This window comes from Nomascus leucogenys, chromosome 2, assembly GCF_006542625.1.
Source record: "Nomascus leucogenys isolate Asia chromosome 2, Asia_NLE_v1, whole genome shotgun sequence".
NCBI classification, from domain to species: domain Eukaryota; kingdom Metazoa; phylum Chordata; class Mammalia; order Primates; family Hylobatidae; genus Nomascus; species Nomascus leucogenys.
In genome coordinates, this window is record NC_044382.1 from 6,762,751 (window position 1) to 6,787,068 (window position 24,318).

A 24,318-nucleotide genomic window follows, 5' to 3' on the forward strand; every position below is an offset into this window, starting at 1 on the left:
TTGGGGGAGAGGAGAACAAAGACTGACATTTCTTGAGTAAACTTCTTATTTACCCAGCTCCTTACGTATGCTGTCTTACTAACTTTCGCAACAAGACTGGAGATTCCCGCTATGTAAAATGAGGGTATGTAGAGTACTTATCTCAGAAGGTTATTGTGAAGATTATATGATGTAATTTATTTCAGACATTTAATATCATTCTGATATAATGGAAGACTGACATCCTAAAAGGAAAACTGATCTGCTTAAGGTCACACAACTAGCAGTTAACAGAACTGAGATTCAACCTAGTTTATCTGACTTTCAGGCAGTGTGTTTTTCACAAGACTAAAACATGCTGCCTCATAGAAGGAGGAAATGCATTTAAAGTATCAGACAAAGGAAATAGGTCAAATCTCATAGATACCACTGAGATGTTGCTTAATTGGACTGATGGCATTTGAAAGAGGAAGAAGTAAGTGTCAGTAAGGGATTTATTTCTGTAAAAACTCATTGATAGCCTAGTTGTGAGCAATTGATGGGGGAATCAAAGAGGACTAAAAGGGATATCATTGCTATAAACCAATAGTTCCCAATATTTCAGCGTTATCTAGTGGCACTTCTTAAAAATACAGATTCCTGGCTGGGCACGGTGGCTCACACCTATAATCCCAGCACTTTGGGAGGCCGAGTTGGGTGGATCATGAGGTCAAGAGATCGAGACCATCCTGGCCAACATGGTGAAACCCCGTCTGTACTAAAAATACAAAAATTAGCTGGGCATGGTGGTGTGCGCCTGTAGTCCCAGCTACTCGGGAGGCTGAGGCAGGAGAATCGCTTGAACCCAGGAGGTGGAGGTTGCAGTGAGCTGAGATCCCACCACTGCACTCCATACTGGCGACAGAGTGAGAATCTGTCTCCAAAAAAAAAATAAATCCAGATTCCTGGGCCTTATCATCTAGAGATTCTGATTTTGTAGTTCAGGAGAAGATTGGGAGAATCTTTTCTTGTTGCTGTTGTTTGAGAATCAGTAACCCTGAGTTGAGTCAGATACAACCACACAGGCTTGTAGACCACCCAGATAGGTTGAAGGTTTGGGTGCTGCTTTCCCATCACAGATGATGGGGATGTTGCAGCCTTTGAGGTTTGAAAAGGCGAGTACCTAATGCATTCTTTTTATTTTTTATTTTTTTAAAAAAAGACAGAGTCTTGCACTGTAACCCAGGTTAGAGTGCAGTGGCGTGATCGCCACTTACTGCAACCTCCACCTCCTAGGTTCAAGTAATTCTCGTGCCTCATCCTCCCAAGTAGCTGGGATTACAGGCGTGTCCCACCATGGCTAATTTTTGTATATTTAGTAGAGATGGAGTTTTGCCATGTTGGCCAGGCTGGTCTCAAACTCCTGGACTCAAGCGATCCGCCCATCTCGGCCTCCCAAAGTTCTAGGATTACAAGTGTGAGCCACCATGTAGCCTCTAATGCATCCTTGTCTTGCCGTTTGTTTCACCTTTCAGAGAGCAGAGGGTTCTAGAGGGGAATTAGTTTGAGATGTGTTTATAACCAATTAGGAGGATTTGGGTTAATGATGTGAAGTTTATATTACTTTAAAAGTGGCTATGTTCTCAGCCTGGGCAACATAATGAGATTCTGTCTCTACTAAAAATTTTTTTAAAAAAATTAGCCTGGCATGGTAGTGCACACTTGTAGTCTCAGCTACTAGGGAGGCTGAGGCAGGAGGATCACTTGATTCTGGAAGGTCAAGGCTGTAGTGAGCCATGATCATGTCACTGCACTCCAGCCTGGGCAACAGAGTGAGATGCTGCAATTAGCTGTGTTCTAATATTAAGTGTAGAAACCAGAAAAGGAAGATAGATAAGTACCCCAGCATTAGAAAGATTGAAAGAGCTAAGTCTGTTAGTCCACGGCTAGAGACTGAATGAAAATGTGATAAAAGAAGGCTGACGGATTCTGCAGTTTGAAATTCTGATGAATAATTTGTCAATCCTAGTGATGGAAAGGCACAAGTAGAACCCCATGTGATTATCCTTGGATTTCCCTGATTTTAAGTAAACATAGAAGATGGAAGAAAGGCAGCCAGGCGCAGTGGCTCACGCCTGTAATCCAAGCACCTTCAAGGCCAAGGCAGGAGGATTGCTTGAGCCCAGGAGTTGGAGACCATCCCGGGCAATATAGTGAGACCTCATCTCTACAAATGATAAAAAAAATTAGCTGGGTGTGGGGGCATGTGCCTGTAGTCCTAGTTACTTGGGAGGTTGAGATGGGAGGATTGCTTGAACCCAGGAGTTTGGGGTGGTAGTGAGCCATGACTGTGCCACTGTACTCCAACTTGGGTGATAGAGTGAGTCCCTGTGAAAACTTTGAGAATGGTACCAAGAAGACCAAACTCCAAATAATGTAAAATTGTCCAAAATGTTGAAGTAAATTGAAAGAGTTGAAAACAAAATAATTATTTGGAGCAAGATTATAAAGAATGGAGGAATAGTGTGCTTAGAATAGATAGTATAGTGATAATAGAAAGAAACAACATATTTTCACTCCCATTAACCTAATCCCACCACCCCCCCCAACCCAAGAATAATGGCTTTAAAACAAAGGTTAGCAAAGTTGTATTTGAGAAAGATGTGAAGATATTCAGCAATCACATAGCTCCTATAAACAAGTAGGCCTAAATACATTGTATGCCTGGATAGTGGCAAAACCTGTGGTTGTGATTTTTCAAATTGTAGAACATTGTGAAGTAATTGAAAACCAGTATGCAGAACTATTGGGTACAATTGTGCCCTGTTGCACATGGTACAGTTGCACATGGCAGTCTTGCATGATAGCACCAGAGATGATTGATGAGCAGACTTCCTGGTTTTAAGAACTGGAGAAGGTATTTTTGGGGGATTTAGCTATTAAATTTGATGTTGTACTTTAGCAGAATTCTTAGATGAGTTTCAAAGGCTAATCAGCCTCTGAAAGATTGTGTATGGTTGTGTAAACCTAGAAGGATGTATACAGAATGTTAAAAGTGGTTCCCATCTCTGGGAAATGGGGTTTAGGGATTTAAAAATTTTTGCTCATCTACACTTTATAAATTTTCTATAATGAACATGAACTAGATATGTTTAAAAGGGTTACCAAGCAGCCAGTGTCAACATGTAAGTGAAAAATTGCAATACAACTTTATGTAGTAAACCCCAGCACGGGAACATGAAAGCAGCCATACCAAACTCACCTTATTTCGTTTTTGGATAAAGTTACCAGGCTAATAGGTAGGTCTGAAGAATGATGTAAATAGATGGTAGTATCATCATCGTCTGGTTTTTCCGAATACCTCTGAGGACAGAATAGAGAGATATGGGCTGGGCAATGGCACATATAGATGACTACAGACCGGATGGCGCAGTGTGGGTGCCCTGGGCATATTTATGAGTGCATCAGTGTTAGCTTGGAGGGAAATATTATAATAATAGGTACTAATAGCTAGTGTCATGGGTGCTGTCCTTGGTTCTGACCCGTTTAACATGTTTGCCTTAGTACTTTATCTCATCATGCAGGTCTGGTGTGGAATACCCACTCTTCTGGATGTGACAAAAATCAGAATTCTAGAGACTGAAATGGATGGGTCAGACAAAGCTTTGAAGGTGAATCGTAGTAAGGATAAATATAAACCGCACAAAGCTGTCCCCCACCTTTCCAACTAGCTGTACAAATAGAGCATTCGGGGAAATTGTTTTAATAGATGTTTTTGAGGGAGAGGCCTGGGATTTTATTCTAACTTACTGCCATCTTAGGCGTCTTCTGTGGTATGACTATCAGATGAAGGCAGTGCAGCCTTTGACCACATTAACTGTAATATAAATGACATGCAGGAAAGGACAGTGGTCCCAGTGTAGTCTTTATTCTTAGACCATAGCTTGGGTCTTTGATCTAGTCCAGAGTAAGAGAATTTTAGTATATGAAGGACCTGGAAATTATAACCAATGGTATAATAATAGTCATTCTTAGAATTGAAGGAACTTTAGTTTGTAAAGCATTTTTCATGCATCATCTCATTTTGATACTTTCAGAATCAAGTAGAGATTATTATTGTAATCTTATACAGATGAGGAAACAGACTCTGAAAGTTTAATGATTTACCTACATCTGGCCTTTCAACAACCAAGTTTAGTGCTATTATACTACTTCTAATTATTTTGAGAAAAGAGAACAGATATTAACCTTGTAGAGTGCTTTATTGTCTATAAAATGTTTTCATAAAACTGTTGAATCTGATTCTGACAGGCAGTGTAAGAAAGGACAGTTGTTACTGGTGATTACCGTTTTGTATGTTAGGGCACAAAAATTCAAGGCACAGGGACGTTTCAGTGTTTGTTTCACATCGTAGAACTAGTAAGTGGTGAACCTGGGACTTGAAATGGGAATTTTATGATGATAAGTTCTGTGTTCTCGTCCCTACACAGAATAAGCTTGGGGATAAGCTTTATTTCTTGCAACTATAGAAGACATGCTTACTGCCACAGGATGGGAGTTTACAGGTGGCAACAGTGGTGGCCATGTTGATCATCTTCCCATTGTGAATGTCAGGCAGAGGCTGAAAGTGGTTTTCTTTGAGAGTATCCTTGTATCATGTGGGAGGTTGAAGCCAATGACCTCTAAGATTCTAGGATTTGTAGACATGGGGCTATTGCTTTTGAGGATTGTCCCCATCTGTTTAGGAACAGAAAATGGATACTCACGAAAGGGAGATGAAAAGATTGACAAAAATACATTTAAGCACAATTGACTTTAATTCTTGGATTGCCATTTAACTTTTCATAAGTTTTTCAAGATGAGTCAGTGTTTTGCCTTTTTTGTCTTCTGACCTTCCAGGGATTCACACCGGGTATGGATTAATGGGGATATGATTTGTTATGAGAGACAGTGAGTAAGATGGTAATGAACACAAACTTTGAAACAAGAAATCTGAGTACCAGTAGTAAAGCCAAGGGAGTGTAAAATCTTGAGTTCTTTACCTCTCTGTGCTTCATCTGTCAAATTTGGGGCGTCATTGCCCCATAGGAGTGCTGTGAGAGTTATATAAAAGAAAATGAAAAGTCTTATCATAATATTTGACAAATACAGAACTGTCCAAGGTCAGCTTTTACACACAGAGAAGAGCTGCTATCAATTGTTTTATCGTAAAAAATCAGAACCAAAAAGAAGTGTATATATTTATGTACTCATGGATTTGAGTATCTGTAGAACTTTTGATATGACTAAAATATTTTACTTGGTTCAGGATTTCTTTATTCCTCTTATCTTTAAGGAAATGATGGCTGGTACCTTTCTGTCTCCTTTCCCATTCCTTCATTCCCTTTTCTGTTTTGTAGAGCAAGGCTTAGATCACATAGCAGAAAACATTCTTTCGTACCTGGATGCCAGGTCTCTGTGTGCAGCAGAGCTGGTATGTAAAGAATGGCAGCGAGTGATCTCAGAAGGAATGCTTTGGAAGAAGCTGATTGAACGAATGGTACGCACTGATCCCCTATGGAAAGGACTTTCAGAAAGAAGAGGGTGGTAAGTACTTGGGTTGCTTGTTCCCTTTAAAAAATTTCATTGACATAGAGTCAGCTTGATTACTCAAAAATACAATTATACTTGCAAATGTGCTGGCCTATTTTTAAAAAGGGGGGAAAATGAGTGGTCAAAAGTTGGAAGAAAAAGTTAAAGCTGTTAAAATTTCTCCCTCTGAAATGTGTATTTCCTTTATTTACTGTATTATATAGTTTGAATGGGATTTGGCTTTTCAAAGCTATGTATTTATGTTTTTTCCTTCACATTTTGCTTAGGTGATGATACCATTACCAAAATATAGATATGACAAAAATATGAGAAAGTCAGGTACTGCCATTTTGCTGTTTGTTATTACTGCTGGTTGAGGAAGTAATAAGAATGATAGGATTTTTCAGAGAAAACTTGTAACTCTGATGCAGCTTTATAGCTAGCTCTACGCTGTATGGCCCAGTTAGCAAAGAGAAAGAGAGAGCTACAGACAGAGGTGCATATAGGGCTGTATTTTCCTTATGGGAGGAAGTTTCATGTGTACTAAGTTAGATCTTTCACAAAGCTACATTAGCACTTTTTATTAAACTCTGTGGAATGAAAGGCTAGATTGTTATATATTAGTACTCAGAAAACAAGATCAGGATTTTGTTGGAGAGCTGTGAATTGAGCTAAACTTGTCTCTAACATGTAAATTTATCAGAAATCCTGCTTTTGAACTGTTAAAGCTCAATGCAAGTTAAAACACATGAAAGATATTATCTTTGTCAGCACCGTGTTTAGATAAAATTCACCCTTTTATGTGCAAAAATGTAACATCTGTTTGTTTTTATTTGCCAGGGATCAGTACCTGTTTAAAAACAGACCCACAGATGGCCCTCCAAATTCATTTTATAGGTCATTATACCCAAAGATTATCCAGGATATAGAGGTAACTTTATGATTTATCTGTTTTATGGGCTCTTTGTGTCTTGTTCTCAACTTTTTATGTTGCCTTAGAGTGTTCTTTTGTTCTAAAATCGTAGAACTAATAATTTTTTTTAAAAGTTGAGCTTTTGGAGTAAATGTGTCATGTTGTATATAATCTGCGGCTATTCTTCAGAGAAAATAATGTCTTTTGCAGAGAATTTCTAACTTTTCTAAAACATGAAATGCTTCTGCAAGGCTGCCAGTTAATTCAAACCTTAATCTAAAATCATCTTTTTATTCTAATCTGATAAATTTTCCAAAATCCAAGGCCCCCTTTTTTAAGTAAGCATCGTTTTACATTTTTGAGCCATCTCTAGAGAACTAGAGAAGGCACATTTCAAGTTTTCTCTGTACGTTACTCATAGTTTTTCATAAACATGACTCAGATATCATTCTAAGCAATAGTTAAGTAGATTTTACAGGGCAAATTATACTCCTGGACCATTTTGGATTTGAGCGTAACTTCACCAGACCAGTAAAACTCTGTAAACTTGATGAGAAACATTGGAGATGTTTGATATCGTTCATGTGTTCTAATTAGTTCAGTTTTACTATTTAGCCTTTTTCCTTGAACCAGGAAAGACATGCACAGGCATTTCTCATTAACTCTTTCACATGTGTTCTTGGCAGGTCTTGGTTACTTCACTGTTTCCTCCTTGGCAGAAAAGTTTAGCCTTTGCTAGGCAATGCAATATCACCCATAAAGTTATACTCAGTTTCCCAAATGTGAAGTAATCCTCTCCCCCAGGTGATAGACATAAAAGTTATTGTGCCAAAATTCATTAACGGAGAAACATGTGCTTTTTTGGACCCCTCCTCCCTTCCAGGCAGATGTGAATAATGAATCATTCCATTAATGGTAAATCTGAATGTGACTGGAATACCATTATTTAAAGCGCAAACTGTCTTGAATATTCTGCTCTCTGAAATCATCTATAAAGTAACCCTTTAAGGAGGTTAAATAAAAACTTTCACTAGATAAATCATAAAGTTTAAGAATTAATTGAACATTGGCAGTTCCAAACTTAGAATAAGTTGCCGCTCCAGTGCTAGTGGCTGAGACATGGTGTTAACTTTAATCCTAGGTTGATGTGTGTGTATTGTAGGGGAGATGGAGCTGTCTCTTACCCCAGGTAGTTGTACTAAGGCATTTCTTATGTACATATCTTATAAACTACATTACCCTCTGTTTTTTTTCCTTTGATGAGGGGCAACTATTTACAAAGTTATTTCCAGACTTCTTTGAATAATTTTATCAAAAAAATTCTTTGAAAAGAATGATGTTTGAAGTTAATTATGAACAAACAGGAACCTTGGAAGAACTCTGATCAGGTTGAAGATGTGGCAACATAGATTATTTTATTGAATCCTCATGACTGCTGTTAGAATTGACAACGTGAATTCAGTATTCTGTGGCATGACAGTATGTGACACCACCTGCCATCATCACTTCTTCAGGCTGAAATGATAGTTTAAAGTAGGAGAGGAGGCAGGTGTGAGGGGAAATAGCTCTGTGGGAAAACCCTGTGCGACACAGTCTCTGCATCATGGTGGTCTACCCAGTGGTTCTTAAAGTGTGGTTTGCAAAAACCCACTGGTTGGCCACAAAAGTCTTCTCCAGATTTTTGTGGGCTAGACCTCTTGATATAAGGGATGATGTTTATACTTTGATATATGCACTACTAGTAATAATCATAAAAGTAATGTACCACAAATAGCATTTACTTATGCCAGATACTTTGTTAACTACTTTATAATGCATTTTCTCTTTTAACATTTTGGACAAAATCTGAAAGGTAGGCCAAGTACTTATTTAAATTTGAGGAAACCTTAGAAGGTTAAAAAGGTTAAACAATTTAGTCAGGATCACACAGCCAGTGGGTAATTGAGAGTCTGTGATCAACCATATACCCTTCTACCTTTAATACGAGTTTTTAACAATAGACCACTGCTACCACCTCAAAATAGATTTCTTTACTCCTGTTTTGGGAGTGTGTTTTATTCTGTCTGGAATAAAACAGAATATGTAGAGTTATATGTAGAGAGTTCTTTCAGTGATCCATGGATCAAATGAGAGACTCTCACAGCCTTGGCTCTGTCCATATGACTGGCATGAAATCCTCACAAGCAGACTATAATAATTACAAATACCCACTTCGAGTCCTTGCATATATCAAACCATGTTGGGTAATTTACATAGATTATTGTTTTTTATTCTTACAACAAGGTGCATGTTATTATCTTTATAATAAGGGGAAACTGAGACTAAAAGAAGTTTTAGGACTTGGCTGCACAGTTATGTAGAAGAGATGGGATGGGCTTTTAACTGAGGTCTCTCTAACTCTATCCAGGCTGAGAGTTGTTGTTTGTCATTTTCAGAGTGGAAAATTCGGGAAGTGAGGGAGTAAGAGGCATGTTTTGTGCCTGCTGAATTTCAAGGTGGTCTTTGCCTCTTTCTCTAATTGTGTGAATACTCAGTGTCCTTGACTGTTCGTTGAAAAAAGGGTGTGAGTTAAGATCTGATTAGTGGGCCCTGTTTTAGTCCAGTTATGGGAAAGTAGTAGGGTTTTGAGCACACTGCAGAAAGATAAATGACACTTGTGTCAAGTGGTTGTTTATGTCCCCCCTCCCTCCCCAGTTGCCTGTACATCGCTTCAGAGTCTCTTGTGTTGTTTCCCTTAGACTTCGCAAGGTTGCCAGTTCACAGCACCTTTTTCTTTTTTTCCTTCTTCCTCCACCTTGACAGCTTGGCTTATGTGCCGGCTCCTGTAATCTGTACGTTCCCAGATTTGGCTCTGATGAGCAGAAAGGAAATGTTCATCTCTGAATCTGCCCTTCTACATTGACCCACCGAAAATTGGCTTAATTTTAAGGGAAAATAGAGAACCTGGCTTAGTGCAGCCAACTTCTGTTATTCAGGAAATGAGGATGTGAGAAATGGAGTCTGGGGAGAATAAATATGTATTGTAAGCTTTCTGCAAAGGCTCATCTCGCCTGGGTGTTCTTGCCACACATAGAGAGGGTTTAGAGGGCCTCTGAATTGAGAAGGAATTCCTAGAAAACCTGAGGCTCACTCCTAAAAGAAGCAGCCATATTCTCCTTTGCTGTCTAGAGTCTTAGTTGTTGTTGTTATTATTGTTGTTACCATTAATGATGGGCTGACTGCTAGATACTTTGCTACAAGTGATTTAATTTAATCCTCAAATTGTCAAAGCTGAGATTGTTACTTCAAAGCCCATGCTGCTTTCACTCTAGTGTGCCCCCAGTTGTCCATTAACTGAGAGATGGGAGTTGTTATAACAGCCCTAGAGTTCCGGTATTCTGAACTTGGATTTTTCTCTTTTGCCATTTGAGTAGTGACAAACTCCTTCAAGTAATCTACCTTCTTCCTCCTTCATTCATTGCATTAACGCCTTTGAAGTGCTCTTCTTGGACAGACCACTGGGAAAATTATGGTGTGTTGTATCACACCTTTTAATAAGCCACATTTTATTCAGGGAAAGTGGGGAGCTTTTTTGTGGTTTGCAAACCTGATATTAACATTGTCCTGACCAGAAAATGTCAAAACTTGCCCACCCACCCAGTTATGTTTAGGCTTCTAAAAATAATGTTATTCCTCCATACTCAGACATCTGTTTTCACTCTATTGCCAATTTAAATGCCGCTGTATACTCTGTGTATCATGGCTACTTTCCCAGTATTTTGAAAATTTGCGCAGGGTAAGGGGATTTTACAAGTTCTCAAAAACATGAAATATTCCTCTACAGTAGCCATACCACATGATGGCTAAGTGAAATGATAGGGATCCACATAATTAAAGAGGTGCACCTGTGTATGACCTCCGTTCCTGCTGCTGGCATTAAGGTAATAGTTGGATTCCATTTGAAGGCTGCGCCTCTTCCTGGTAATGGTTAGGGAAGGCTCGGGCTTGTTAGCATTAAATATCAGCCTAGACTGAGACAACAATTTCTGGCAACTTTGTGAGAATATACATATTTGTTGTTGCAGCCCACTTTTTTTTGGTTAATGTTTTCAACAACTGAAGAAGAACATAACTGCTACCATTTGCTGGCACCATAATGAGAACTTATATACATAATCTCATTTGAACCTTACAGTGGTTTTGAGGGAATAAATGTTACTCTTCCCATCTTTACAGCAGCGAAAGTCCTTTGCCAAAGTTACTACTTGACCTAGGTATTTTCCGCCACAATGGGCTACCTGCCAGTTTTAAAGGTCTACTGTTTCTAAAAAAAAAAAAAAAAAAAAAAAAAAAGACCTGGCTTATAAGCATTCAAGTAAGAGTCAAGGTCGTCAGACATCATGGGGGTAGTTTTTTAGGCCAGCGTAGTTGACAGGAAGTGCTGCTTTCTTGTGCAGGTGGCCTTGGGAATTGAGAAGAGGAGTTACCCAGGGTTGGTGCGCAGCAAAGCAATCAACTCCCTGATCTGGCTCCGTGTCTCTTTCGTGGCTTTTCAAAGCAAGCTACACTTTGGGATTCAAGAAACTAACGATTCTAAAACAGGCCTAGGCGAGGACTTTGTAAAATGACACATCAAGAATTGTTTGACAAACTGTTTCTTTTAAAATGCAGAAACTTATTTGAGAAAAGTAGGCTTTTTATAAGTGTCAAGAAGCTAAGCCATTTGCTAACTTCCGTTCAACTTAGAATGAAAGTCTGGTATCTAGCAGAGCTTTTGAGAGGTCCTGTTCCCTAGCTCTTACTTGAGGGTTGGGGATAGAGGGTATAGCCCAGCCTTTAATGTTGTTGTCGTCCTCTGTCCAGACATCTCAGGGGACTGATGTATCACAGGCCGAGTATGTACCTGACCCTGGCTCCTCTGTGTAGTCTTCTCTGCTGCGTCTTCAGGGTTTTGGGTACAGTTAAAGATCGTAACCACATCACCCACTTCTAGGAAACATTTTAGAGTAGTGGGAGAACATGGAGGAAATTCTTTTTGGTATAGAGATTCCTCCCACCTCCTCTTTTAAATTAAAATAATTTTTTCCCCCTCAGACTCTCATGTGGTATTAAATGTGCTTTTTCTAGTCATTGAAATATAGAGCATAACAAAGCTACTTACTGCTTCAGTGTCATTTTAAAGCAACTGTATACCTCTTAAACCTAAGAACAGCTTGATAATACCTGACATATATGTAAAGACATATTATGTATTCATCTCTGTAATACTTTGGGTTCATATGAAGTCATACATTCTGTAGCAACTCTGTGGGCCCCCAGAGGGTCTAACGTGAACACTGGTAACTACTGCCAAGAGTCACTGGCCACAAATTAGACTTGTTACCAGTACATCTGCCTACTAAATCAGCATTTTCCTGGAGTGCTTAGCATGCTGAGATGGCACAGTCACTATCTAAAAATACATTGTTTCTCTAAATGATTCCATGCGTTGAGTTCTGCTTAAGAAATGCCTGTATTCTGGACCTTTTTTTGAAAAGTTGCTTATCCGGACAGATCTGTTGTCTACTTTGATAGAGGTAGCAGAGATGGTTGGGTTAGGTTTTTTTTTTTTTTTTTTTGGCTTTGAAGTGTGCTTTTTTTATGTCTAGTATTTTACCAAGTCACTAGAGATGATGGCCCAGGCTAGGAAGTTCTGATTTGGTGGCAGATGGACAAATGAGTATTTCTCCTCTCCTGGCATCTCCATGGCACCTCCTTGCATCTCCTGAGCATTGGAAATATGCCGTCCTGCCCTCACGGATGCGTATGGGAGCTCCTTGAGGGAAGATACCGTATTTCCAGGACTCTTGCTGAGCACTGGGGCCACAAATGATGGAAATAATCGCTTTTTAAGTATACGTGTATCGATATCTCCAGCCCTCCATTTCCTTTTCTATAAAATGCGAACAATGATTCCTGCTTCAGAGTTATGATTAAATTAGCTACAAAACATATAAAGTGAGTGGTATAGTGTTAGGAAAGCATAGTGCCTGGCACATAGCTTTCAGTAAATTTTAACATTTTAGAGTGCACAGAAGGATAGTATCTTCAAAATAAGAAGAAATACAGTTAGTTAGATGTCAGCAGAGCCAGTAATTAAGTACTCCTTTCTTCAACAAAGCAAATAATTAGGCTTTTAGCTGTACAGAAATAATTAGCTACTCAGAAACTATATCCTGAACTGAAGTGTAACAGGTTATTGAAATCCCTGTTGTCCCCTAATTTCAAGGATCAGGAATTCAGACTTTAGTTACTCTTAGTAGAGACATTGTATCTTTTGAGCCTTAAAAAATCACTTATATCTGCTACCAGAGGTTAGGTCTTCTGGTGCTCTGGGTATGACCTACTTCTTCACTAAACTTGTCCCAGTGTCTCAGGCTATAGAGCTCATTATCTCCCTTAAGTCCTGCAGCACTTAGCATTTTTATCACTCATTTGGCACTTTTGGAATTGTTACTGATCTTCTTACGTTCTGTGTGCACTGCCTCAAGAGGCAGGCCCATCCTGCTTTGTAGGCATTGAATATGTTAGTAGCAAAAGCATGGGTTTGGAGTCAGAAAGAACCGAGTGTGATTTCCAGCTGATCCAATTACTGATTTGTGGCTGCAGGCAAATTAAAATCTGTTTTCTTGTTTGTAAAAAGGAAATAATAAGTCCTTCCTTCCAAGGTTATTGTATGGATCATTTAACCAAATAAACTTAGTTTAGTGTCTCTCTAGATCCAGACACCATGGGCCTAGATATTGGAGTGGTGCCTCCCTGAATGCAGTATGTCTCCTGTTGATCTTTTTATCCTCAGTGCCTAGCACAGTACATGGAATATATTAACATCTCAGCAAATGTTGCATGAATGATAAGAGGAACAAGAATCCAGGGCTAAAATGTACCATTTTTACTCTACAGAAACATTAGGAAGGTTAAAAATGATAATAAAATTCTTCTATGTAGTTGGCTTATAGTAGTTGCTCAATATCTTTCCTCAGTGATCAAGACAATGCTTTGTTTGAATATGTAGATTGTCAATATATGCTTAATGATGGTTTTTTAATTTGGCATTAGGGAGCGACCCAATGAGTTACTATTTATTTGCATGTTTTGGGTGCAAATGGCATTCTTTAAACATACTGAATTCTGTCTAGGCCAGTTTTTTCAAGCCCAGTCCAAAACTCATTGGAAATCCTATGACAGTTGCCAAATGGGCAGGCAAAGTTTAAGAAAAAACATTGTTGAGTTAATGTCTTACTTGGAAAAGAGCATGATCCTATCCACCAGCAGTTATGCACACCAAGATTGGGGTATCAGTGGTATGCTGTTTCTGGAAGCAACGCCAAAGTCTGAAACCTAATAGAATAAGTTGATTCACAAAAACTCATCTCTTACCTCCTTTTTCCCCTAGACTATAGAATCTAACTGGCGGTGTGGACGACACAACTTGCAGAGGATTCAGTGCCGCTCTGAAAATAGTAAAGGTGTCTACTGTTTACAGTACGATGATGAAAAAATTATCAGTGGCCTACGAGATAATTCTATTAAGGTGAATGACTGAATTTTTTATGTATTATTTTTAGAATCGTGGCTATGTGTTAGACACTAGATGTGACAATCTTTCCGTTTACTCTAGATTGGTTTTTATCTCTTCCACTCAATCTTGGCAGCTCTCAGTGTAGTTCTAAAGAACTAGAGCCAGAGCATTTCCTTGTAACTAATACAAGACCCTGGATTGTCTCACTTCTTATCCTTCTCTAAGCACATTCACATTCTATATTCTGTATTAGGTGTAAATAGAAAATATCGCAGTATCACAGGGCTCTTGATTACTTTGCCAGCTGGTATTGGTAGTTTATAAACCAAAGCCGTTACCTTTTATGGTTTCTGAGAAGGACTCAAATAATAATACCATAGAATGATAGAGCAACTTATATTGTTTTCATTAACTTTTCAGTAGTAGATAAACTGGATTATTTCTTCATGTTTAATCTGTTTGATGGCTGATCTGATCTGATTTTATTTTACATTGTATCTTATGTCCTCATATTTAAGAAAACATTGAGTTTTTTGAACTTTGTAAAAAACATTATAACTTACAAACAGGGAAGTTTGCTCTTCTGTTGTATAATTCTGTGAGTTTTGATAAACACACAGATGTGTGTAACTGTTACAAAAATCAAGATATGGAGCAGCTGTCTCATTCCCCCAATTCCCTTGTCCTGCCTGTTTCTTATCCTGGGCTTTTCTGCCTCTTTCCTCTCCTTACCCATTCACCTGTTGAAGGATGTTTGTGTTGTTTCCAGTTTCTCACAATTATGAATAAAGCTACCATAATTATATACCTGTAGGTTTTTTGGGGAACATAAATTTTTAGTTCATTGGGTGAAAATTCAGGAGTGGGGTTGCTGGCTCATATGGTAAGTGTACGTTTCACCTGCTAAGAAACTGCCCAGCTGTTCTCCAAAGTGCCTGTACCATTTCACATTCCCATCAACAGTGATGAGAGTTGTTTTTTTTTTTGAGATGGAGTCTCTGTCTGTCACCTGCCTCCTGGGTTCAAGCAATTCTCCTGCCTTCCTACCTCAGCCTCTTGAGTAGCTGGGACTACAGGCATGTGGCACCACGGCCAGCTAATTTTTTTTGTTTTTAGTAGAGGTGTTTTGCCGTGTTGCCCAGGCTGGTCTTGAGCTCCTGACCTCAAGTAATGTGCCTGCCCCAAAGTGCTGGGATTACGGGCGTGAGCAGCCACCATGCCTGGCCTGAGAGTTGCTTTTGTTCTGTATCCTTGTCAGCCCTTGATCATCTCAGTTTTTTTGATATTAGCCATTCTAATAGGTATGTGAACATACCTCATTTTCTTTAAATTCACATTTCCCCAGTGACGATAGTGAGCATCTTTTTATGTGCTTACCTGCCATCTCTATATTCTCTGGTGAAGTTTCTTTTCAGATCTTTTACCCATTTTTAAAATGGGTTCTTTGTTTTTTTATTACTGAGTTTTTAGAGTTCTTTATGTAGTCTAGATACAAGTCCTTTGCTAGATATGTTTTGCGTATATTTTTCCCAATTAGTGAGTTGTCTTTTCATTAAAAAAAAAAAATTTTTTTTTGAGACAGAATTTTGCCCTTGCCCGAGCTAGAGTGCAATGGCACGATCTCGGCTCACTGCAACCTCAGCCTCCCGGGTTTGAGCGATTATCCTGCCTCAGCCTTCCGAGTAGCTGGGATTATAGGCATGAGCCGCCATGCCCAGCTACTTTTTTGTATTTTTACTAGAGATAGAGTTTCTCCATGTTGGTCAGGCTGGTCTCAAACTCCCGACTTCAGGTGATCCACCTGCCCTGGCCTCCCAAAGTGCCAGGATTACAGGCGTGAGCCACTACGCCTGGCTGTCTTTTCATTTTCTTAATGATCTCTTTAACGGGGCAAAAGATTTTAAATTTTGTTTGTTTGTTTGAGATGGAGTCTCACTTTGTCACCAAGGCTGGAGTGCAGTGGCATGATCTCGGCTCACTGCAGCCTCCACCTCCTAGGTTCAAGCAATGCTTGTGCCTTAGCCTCCCAAATAGCTGGGACTACAGGTGTGCGCCACCATGCCCAGCTAATTTTTGTATTTTTAGTAGAGACGGGGTTTCACCATGTTGACCAGGCTGGTCTTGAACTCCTGGCCTCAGGTCATCTGCCCACCTTGGCCTCCCAAAGTGCTGAGATTATAGGCGTGAGCCACTGTACTTGACAGAAGATTTTAATTTTGATGAAGTCCAACTTACCAGTTTTTTCTTTTATGGATCATGCTTTTGACATTATATCCAAGAAGGCTTTCTCTGAGCTTCTTGAATCTGTGAATTTACGTCTTTCATTCGTTACATTTCAGAAGTCTTCAACCATTATTTTTTCAGATATTTTTTTCTGTACCAATTTCTCCTTTCCTTCTGAGACTCTAATCACATAAATACTAGATCTTTTGATATTGTTCCACATTGTTTTCAATCTTTGTTCCTTCCGTTTCTGGATAATTTCTATTGGCCTATCTTCAAGTTGACTGAATTTTTCATCTCTTCATCTCTATTCTCCTGTTACCCCCCACCCCATCAAGTGAGTTTTTAATTTCATATATGATATTTTACAGTTTCTATTTCTCTGCTGCGAATTCTCTTTTTCATTTACGTCAAGCACGTTTATCTTTATCCTGTGGAGTATAGTTAGAGTAGCTGCTTAACGTCTTTAACCATGTCAGCATCTGGGTAACCTCCAGCTTGACATCTGTTGGTTGTCCAGTCCCCTGAGATTGTTCATCTTTCTTGATTTTTGTATGCCAGGTAATTTAAACTAGTATTTTGGGCATTGTGGATATTATGTTGTAAAGACTGTGGGTCCTGTTATAATCCTCTGGACAATGTTTTTGGGTAAGTGTGTTTTTAAGCAGCTAGTCAACTTAGTTGGGTTCAGAACACAAGTTCTGTCTTGACATCATCAGAGAGGTTGGGAATGGCTCTAATCTCTTTTCCACTGTTGAGAGCCTTTGCCATATGCCACTTTGGGTCTGTCATGGGCTTTCACCACTTAGAGGTTAATCTGAGGCTTCAGCAGTGCTTTAAATAACAGCTCATTGAGACAGCCTTTGCTGTGAGGGTTCAGTCTGTTCTGCGCATATACAGCTCAAGGGTAAGCCCAAGTCATGTGTTGTTTGGGTTCTTTTATTTCCAGTTCTTTCCTCTTGGATTTCCCTAAGTCTCTTCAGCCCATAAGGACACTTTTTTCCTTTTCCTCTGGCCAGAAAAATTGGGTCACTCTTGGAATTTTTTTGTCTTTTCCATTGTTCTGCAGTGTGTCTTCATGACTGGAGCCATGAGCCCTGTGAGAAAAGAGAGAAAAGAAACCGCCAGGGATCTCTTTTTTTCCAGCCCCTCTGGCTAGAAAGAGGGATTTCTTTCAGAATTTTAGCTGCATGTATTGCTATTTCACTGTATAGCTTCCTGGTCAGGGCCTGCCTTTGAGCAAAAGCCACAATAGGAAGAAAGGAGAAAAAGCCGGGTGTGGTGGCTCATGCCTGTCATCCCAGCACTTTGTGGGGCCGAGGCGGGTGAATCACTTGAGGCCAGGAGTTCAAGACCAGCCTGGCCAACATGGTGAAACCCCGTCTCTACTAAAAATACAAAAAATTAGCTGGGCGTGGTGGTGGGCACCTGTAATCGCAGCTACTCAGGAGGCTGAGGCATGAGAATTGCTTGAACCCAGGAGGCAGAGGTTGCAGTGAGCCGGGATCACACCACTGCAATTCAGAGCAAGACTCTGTCTCAATAAAAAATTAAAAAAAAGAAAGAAAACAGAAAACAACAAACAAAAATAATGGCAAATTCACCGCCTTGCAGATTGTTTCTTCACATTTTGACCCCTTGCCACATCTGCCTGTTGCCCCCTCTTTCCCCTTACTTTTCAGAGTTCTTAACTAGTTTTTATCAGGAGTTTATAGTTATAATCAACTGGAGAGGTAGATTGTAGTGGGCTTTCTCCATCTTGGCCCTGTTTTCTGTTACTCTTCTACTTTGGGTGAAATAAAGCTTTTCTGCTTTTTTTTTTTTTTAATTTTAATTTTTTGTTTGTTTTTTAAAAAGTGAAATAGTGGAATTTTAGTAATTCAGCTACCTAGGTCAAATGCAGTCTGAATTATAGAATATAAGAAACTGTTCTGTTGGTTTCCTATATGTATGGCAGTGTTTGCCAAAAGATATTCTGTGGATGTGAATCTAGAGGATGTTAGCAGGCATTCTAGGCAGAGAATAATGCCCTCCAAAGAAGTTTAGATAACTGCATGCTGTGTCTCCAGCTTAGAAATTCACAGGATACAGTAGCATATAAAGGCTCTGAGAATGCCTACAATAGAGACAGACACCCAGTGTTTCCCAAGTTCCAAAACTTATTTGACCATGGGACTCTATTTTTAATATTTTTTTTTCTTGTTTTTTGAGACAGAGTGTCGCTCTGTCGCCCTGGCTGGAGTGCAGTGGCATGATTTCGGCTCACTGCAACCTCCACCTCCTGGGTTCAAGTGAGCGATTCTCCTCCCTCAGCCTCCTGAGTAGCTGGGACTACAGGTGCCCGCCACCAGGCCTGGCTAATTTTTTGTGTTTTTAGTAGAGATGAGGTTTTGCTATGCTGGCCAGGCTGGTCTCAAACTCTTGACCTCGAGTGATCCTCCTGCCTTGGCCTACCAAAGTGCTGAGATTACAGGTGTAAGCCACTGCTCCTGGCCCACAGAACTCTATTTTTATGTATACTTGATAGCCCTAGCCTGTGGCTACCAGTATACTCTAGAAAGTGTGACATATGCTACTATTTAATACTGGTAATTTTTCTTTTTTTCTATCAATTTATCATTTTATTTATTTTTTATTATACTTTAAGTTTTAGGGTACATGTGCACAACGTGCAGGTTTGTTACATATGTATACATGTGCCATGTTGGTGTGCTGCACCCATTAACTCTTCATTTAACATTAGGTATATCTCCTAATGCTATCCTTCCCCCCTCCCCCCACCTCACAACAGGCCCCGGTGTGTGATGTTCCCCTTCCTGTGTCCATGTGTTCTCATTGTTCAATTCCCACCTATGAGTGAGAACATGAGGTGTTTGGTTTTTTGTCCTTGCGATAGTTTGCTGAGAATGGTGGTTTCCAGCTTCATCCGTGTCCCTGCAAGTACATGAACTCATCGTTTTTTTATGGCTGCATAGTATTCCATTTTCTTAATCCAGTCTATCATTGTTGGACATTTGGGTTGGTTCCAAGTCTTTGCTATTGTGAATAGTGCCGCAGTAATACTGGTAGTTTTTCTTTGAGGAATAGTTAAGAACGGTTTATAACAACTTTGTCAAAGCATAGTCTGGCTGTGGGCTTGGAATTCATTTACACTAGATGTGTTTTCTAAAGAATTCTCTTAATTGTGGCACATCCATTTGACTTAATAAGACATAGAATAGTAGAGCAGAAGTACGCTTTGAAGAGATTATCTAGACCAATGGTTGGAAACCTTTTTTTTGCCCTATTCTGCACCAGTCCTTGATCACTAATCACTTCAAAAATAACTCAGGTTCCATTAGGTCGGAAGTTAAAAGCAAGCTTTGCTATTGTAGATATTATATTTGTCTACATCATTTATAAAATCTTGTTCACTTGCTATAAACTGTAGAGTCACTGAAAATTATGATAGTATTATTGTACATGTCAAGAAATAGGTGCACAGAGTCTATTTTTAATAGTTCAATCTTTGAAAACATTCTCATCTCCCATTAAATATCAATAATATTGATAACTTGGAAACACTGGAAAGATTAAAAGAAGGGAGTGGGTTTGGTATGTAAGAAGTTGCTACTTGTCCTGACAACAAGTAAAAATCTGAACAAACTGAAAAATCAACCATTCTACTTAGATTCATAAGAGAAGTGAGGTCACAGGAGAAGCTGCTGCCCCACAAATTGGAGAGACAGGCAAATACAGAGAATCATAACTCACCGGAGCAGAAACATCCGGGAGAATCAGTGCCTGGGTAGGGTAACCCGAACTGTAATTGAAAAATTGCTGGAGGCTCAGTGTGGGACAAGTCTGAGAAATATAAACTGAGGAGGACCCAGTCATCAGGGCTCCCCACCACACTTTTGTGAGTTTTACCTCCAAGAGCTCTACCAGATTCTCTCAGTGATTATCCCAGAAAAATCTCCTTGTGTTTCCAGCACAAAAAAAAGAAACTTTTTTTTTTTTTTTTTTTTTTTTTGAGGTGGAGTCTCGCTCTCGCCCAGGCTGGAGTGCAGTGGTGTGATCTTGGCTCACTGCAAGCTCCGCCTCCTGGGTTCACACCATTCTCCTGCCTCAGCCTCCCAAGTAGCTGGGACTACAGGCGCCCGCTACCATGCCCAGCTAATTTTTTTTGTATTTTTAATAGAGACAGGGTTTCACCATGTTAGCCAGGATGGTCTCAATCTCCTGACCTCATGATCCGCCCACCTCGGCCTCCCAAAGTGCTGGGATTACAGGCTTGAGCCACCGCGCCTGGCCGAAACTTTTTTAACTATACTAGGTTATTCTGTACTTCTTGATAAGGTCTACCTTCAGTAGAAGCTGCTTAAAGAGCCTAAAGTGCTGAGATTTTATAGAACCTGACTGACCTGGGGAAGGGAAATACACAACTCCAGCCCCCTCATCCATTTGGTGAGGGTGAGGGTAAAGGGGTGAGGGAGAACTGAGAAGTACTGGTGAAGTCTAGAGGTATAGGCTCACTAAAAGACTCAGACCTAGTCATGGAACTATAGAACGCTTCCCTTCTTGAAGGCCTGTTTATAGCATTTCCTTTTGATTAATGTACACAAATCAGTAGCTCTTCTATAAACCAACGGTGACCAAGAGGAGAATCACATCAAGAACTCAACCTCCTTTACAATAGCTGCAAAAAAAAAACATACTTAGGAATATACCTAATCAAGGAGTCAAAAGACCTCTACAAGGAAAACTACAAAACACTGCTGAAAGAAATCGTAGATGACACGAACAAATGGAAACACATCCCATGCTCATGGATGGGTAGAATCAATATTGTGAAAATGACCATACTGCCAAAAGCAATCTACAAATTCAATGCAATCCCCATCAAAATACCACCTAATACCAAAACCAGGAAAGGACATAACCATTCCTTTCTCATTCTTCACAGAATTAGATAAAACAATTCTAAAATTCACGTGGAACCAAAAAAGAGCCCATGTAGCCAAAGCAAGACTAAGCAAAAAGAATAAATCTGGAGGCATCACACTACCTGATTTCAAACTGTACTATAGTGCTGTAGTCACCAAAACAGCATGGTACTGGTACAAAAATAGGGATATAGACCAATGGAACAGAATAGAGAACCCAGAAATAAACCCAAATACTTACAGCCAACTGATCGTTGATAAAGCAAACAAAAATATAACAGTGGGGAAAGGACACCCTTTTCTACAAATGGTACTGGGATAATTGGCAAGCCACATACAGGAGAATGAAACTGGATCCTCATCTCTCACCTTATACAAAAATCAGCTCAATATGGATTAAGGACTTCAAACCTAAGACCTGAAACTATAAAAATTCTAGGAGATAACATTGGAAAAACCCTTCTAGACATTGGCTTAGGCAAGGATTTCATAACCAAGAACCAAAAGCAAATACAACAAAAACAAAGATAAATAGCTGGGACCTAATTAAACTAAAGAGCTTTTGCACAGCACAAGGAACAATTAGCAGAGTAAACAGCCCACAGAGTGGGAGAAAATCTTCACAGTCTATACATCTGACAAAGGACTAATATCCAGAATCTACAATGAACTCAAACAGATCAACAAGAAAAAAACAAACACAATGAACTCAAACAAATCAACAAGAAAAAACCAATCCCATCAAAAAGTGGGCTAAGGACATGAATAGACAATTCTCAAAAGAAGATACACAAAATAGTCAACACACATATGAAAAAACGCTCAACACAGGAAAAAATGCCCAACAAACATATGAAAAAATGATCAGAGAAATGCAAATCAAAACCACAATGTGATACCACCTCCTGCAAGAATGGCCATAATAAAAAAATCAAAAAACAGTAGATGCTGGCATGGATATGGTGAACAGGGAACACTTCTACACTGCTGGTGGGAATGTAAACTAGTACAGCCGCTATGGAAAACAGTGTGGAGATTTCTTTTTTCTTTTCTTTTCTTTTTTTTTTATACTTTAAGTTTTAGGGTACATGTGCACAACGTGCAGGTTTGTTACATATGTATACATGTGCCATGTTGGTGTGCTGCACCCATTAACTCGTCATTTAACGTTAGGTATATCTCTTAATGCTATCCCTCCCCACTTCCCACACTGGGGCCTGTTGTGAGGTGGGGAGATTTCTTGAAGAACTAAAAGTAGAACTACCATTTGATCCAGCCATCCCACTACTGGGTATCTACCCAGAGGAAAAGAAGTTATTATTTTAAAAAGACACTGGCACATGCATGTTTATAGCAGCACAATTCACAATTGCAAAATTGTGGAACCAACCCAAATGCCCATCACTCGATGCGTGGATAAAGAAACTGTGACTGATACATATATGATGGAATACTATGCAGCCATATAAAGGAATGAATTAACAGCATTTGCGGTGAATTGGATGAGATTGGAGACTGTTCTTCTAAGTGAAGTAACTCAGGAATGGAAAACCAAACATCGTATGTTCTCACTGTTATGTGGGAGCTAAGCTATGAGGACACAAAGGCATAAGAATGATGCATTGGACTTTGGGGACTTGGGACGAGTGGGAGGGGGGCGAGAGATAGAAGACTACAAATATGGTGCAGTATATACTGCTTGGGTGATGAGTGCACCAGAATCTCACAAATCACCACTAAAGAACTTAGGTAACCAAATACCACCTGTACAATAGCTTATGGAAAAATAAATAAAAAAAATCAATAAAAAAAGAAAGGCTAGAAATTAATACAATGTCCAGTCATACCACAGTGGATATAAAGTATAAATCAGTAACAAAAAGAAGCTGGAAAAGTTCCTAAATACTTTAAGATTAAATAACATAATTCTGAATAGCACATGGATCGAAGAAGAAATCTCAAGAGAAATTTTAAAAATACTTTGGGGCTGGGCACAGTGGTTCACGTCTGTAATCCCTACACTTTGGGAGGCTGAGGTGGGAGGATGGCTTGAGCCCAGAAGTTTGAGACAAGCCTGGGTAACATAGGGAGACCCTGTCTCTACAAAAAAATTAAAAAACATTAGCTGGGCATTGTGGCATGCATCTGTAGTCCCAGCTACGCAAGAGGCTGAGGTGGGAGGACCACCTGAGCCTGGGAGGTCAAAGGCTGCAGTAAGCTGTGATTGTGTCACTGTATTTCAGCCTGAGTGACAGTGTGAGACTTTCTTTCCCTGCTCCTTCCCTGTGTGTGTGCGCACATGTGTGCGTGTGTGGGTGGGTGTAACTAAATGAAAATGAAAGCCCAAGTTATCAAAATCTGTGGGATACAGTGAAAGCTTAGAATTTTATAGTATTGAGTGCATATATTAGAAAAGAAGAAAGACTAAAAATCAGTCATCTAAGCTTCCATCTTAGGAAACTAGAAAAAGAACAGTTTAAATCCGTAGTAAGCAGAATAAAAGAGTTAATGAAAATTAGGGCAGAGATCAATGAAATTGATAACAGGAAATCAATAGAAATAAGTAAGGAAACCAAAAGATTTGTCTTTGAAAAGATGAGTAAAATTGATAAGCCCCTAGCTATGCTAACGTAGAAAAAAAAGGACTCAGATTCCTAACATTGAAATGAAAGAGGAGACATCACTATAGCTCTCATGAGCATTAAATGAATAATAAAATAATATGAACAACTCCGTGTCTACAAATTTGATAATTTATGTGAAATGAATTAATTCCCTGAAAGACACAGTCTTCCAAAATTGACATGAAAACAAATAGGTAATCTGAATAGGCCTTTATCTGTTGAAGAAATTGAGTCAATAATTAATTACCTTCCAAAACAGCACCAGGCCCAGATGGGTTACTGGTGAATTCTGTCAAACATGTAAGTAAGAAATTACACCAGTTCTCTACAGTCTCTTCCAGAAGATAGAAAAAGAGAGAATACTTCATCACTCATTCTATGAGGCCATCATTACCTTAGTACTAAACTAGATGAAGACATTCAAAGAGAACCACAGACCAATATCTTCATGTTTAACCTTCAAAAATCAATTAATGTAATCCATCGTATCAGTAAGCCAAAGAAGAAAATCATGTCAATAGATGCAGAAAAGGCATTTGACAAAATTGAACACTCTTTCATGAT

The 24,318-nt window shown here is 39.3% G+C and overlaps 1 protein-coding gene across 7 annotated transcripts in view; it reads left to right on the forward strand.

Annotated features, from left to right (window-relative positions):
- FBXW11 (F-box and WD repeat domain containing 11) overlaps positions 1-24,318 on the forward strand; it is a 146,284-nt gene that overhangs the window by 101,858 nt on the left and 20,108 nt on the right. For all 7 annotated transcript variants that reach the window (XM_003273239.4, XM_003273238.4, XM_003273237.4 and 4 more), the window contains 3 exons: positions 5,358-5,544; positions 6,370-6,460; positions 13,857-13,994. In XM_003273239.4, the coding sequence (XP_003273287.1) occupies positions 5,358-5,544; positions 6,370-6,460; positions 13,857-13,994 (416 nt within the window). The remainder of the gene's footprint in view (positions 1-5,357; positions 5,545-6,369; positions 6,461-13,856; positions 13,995-24,318) is intronic.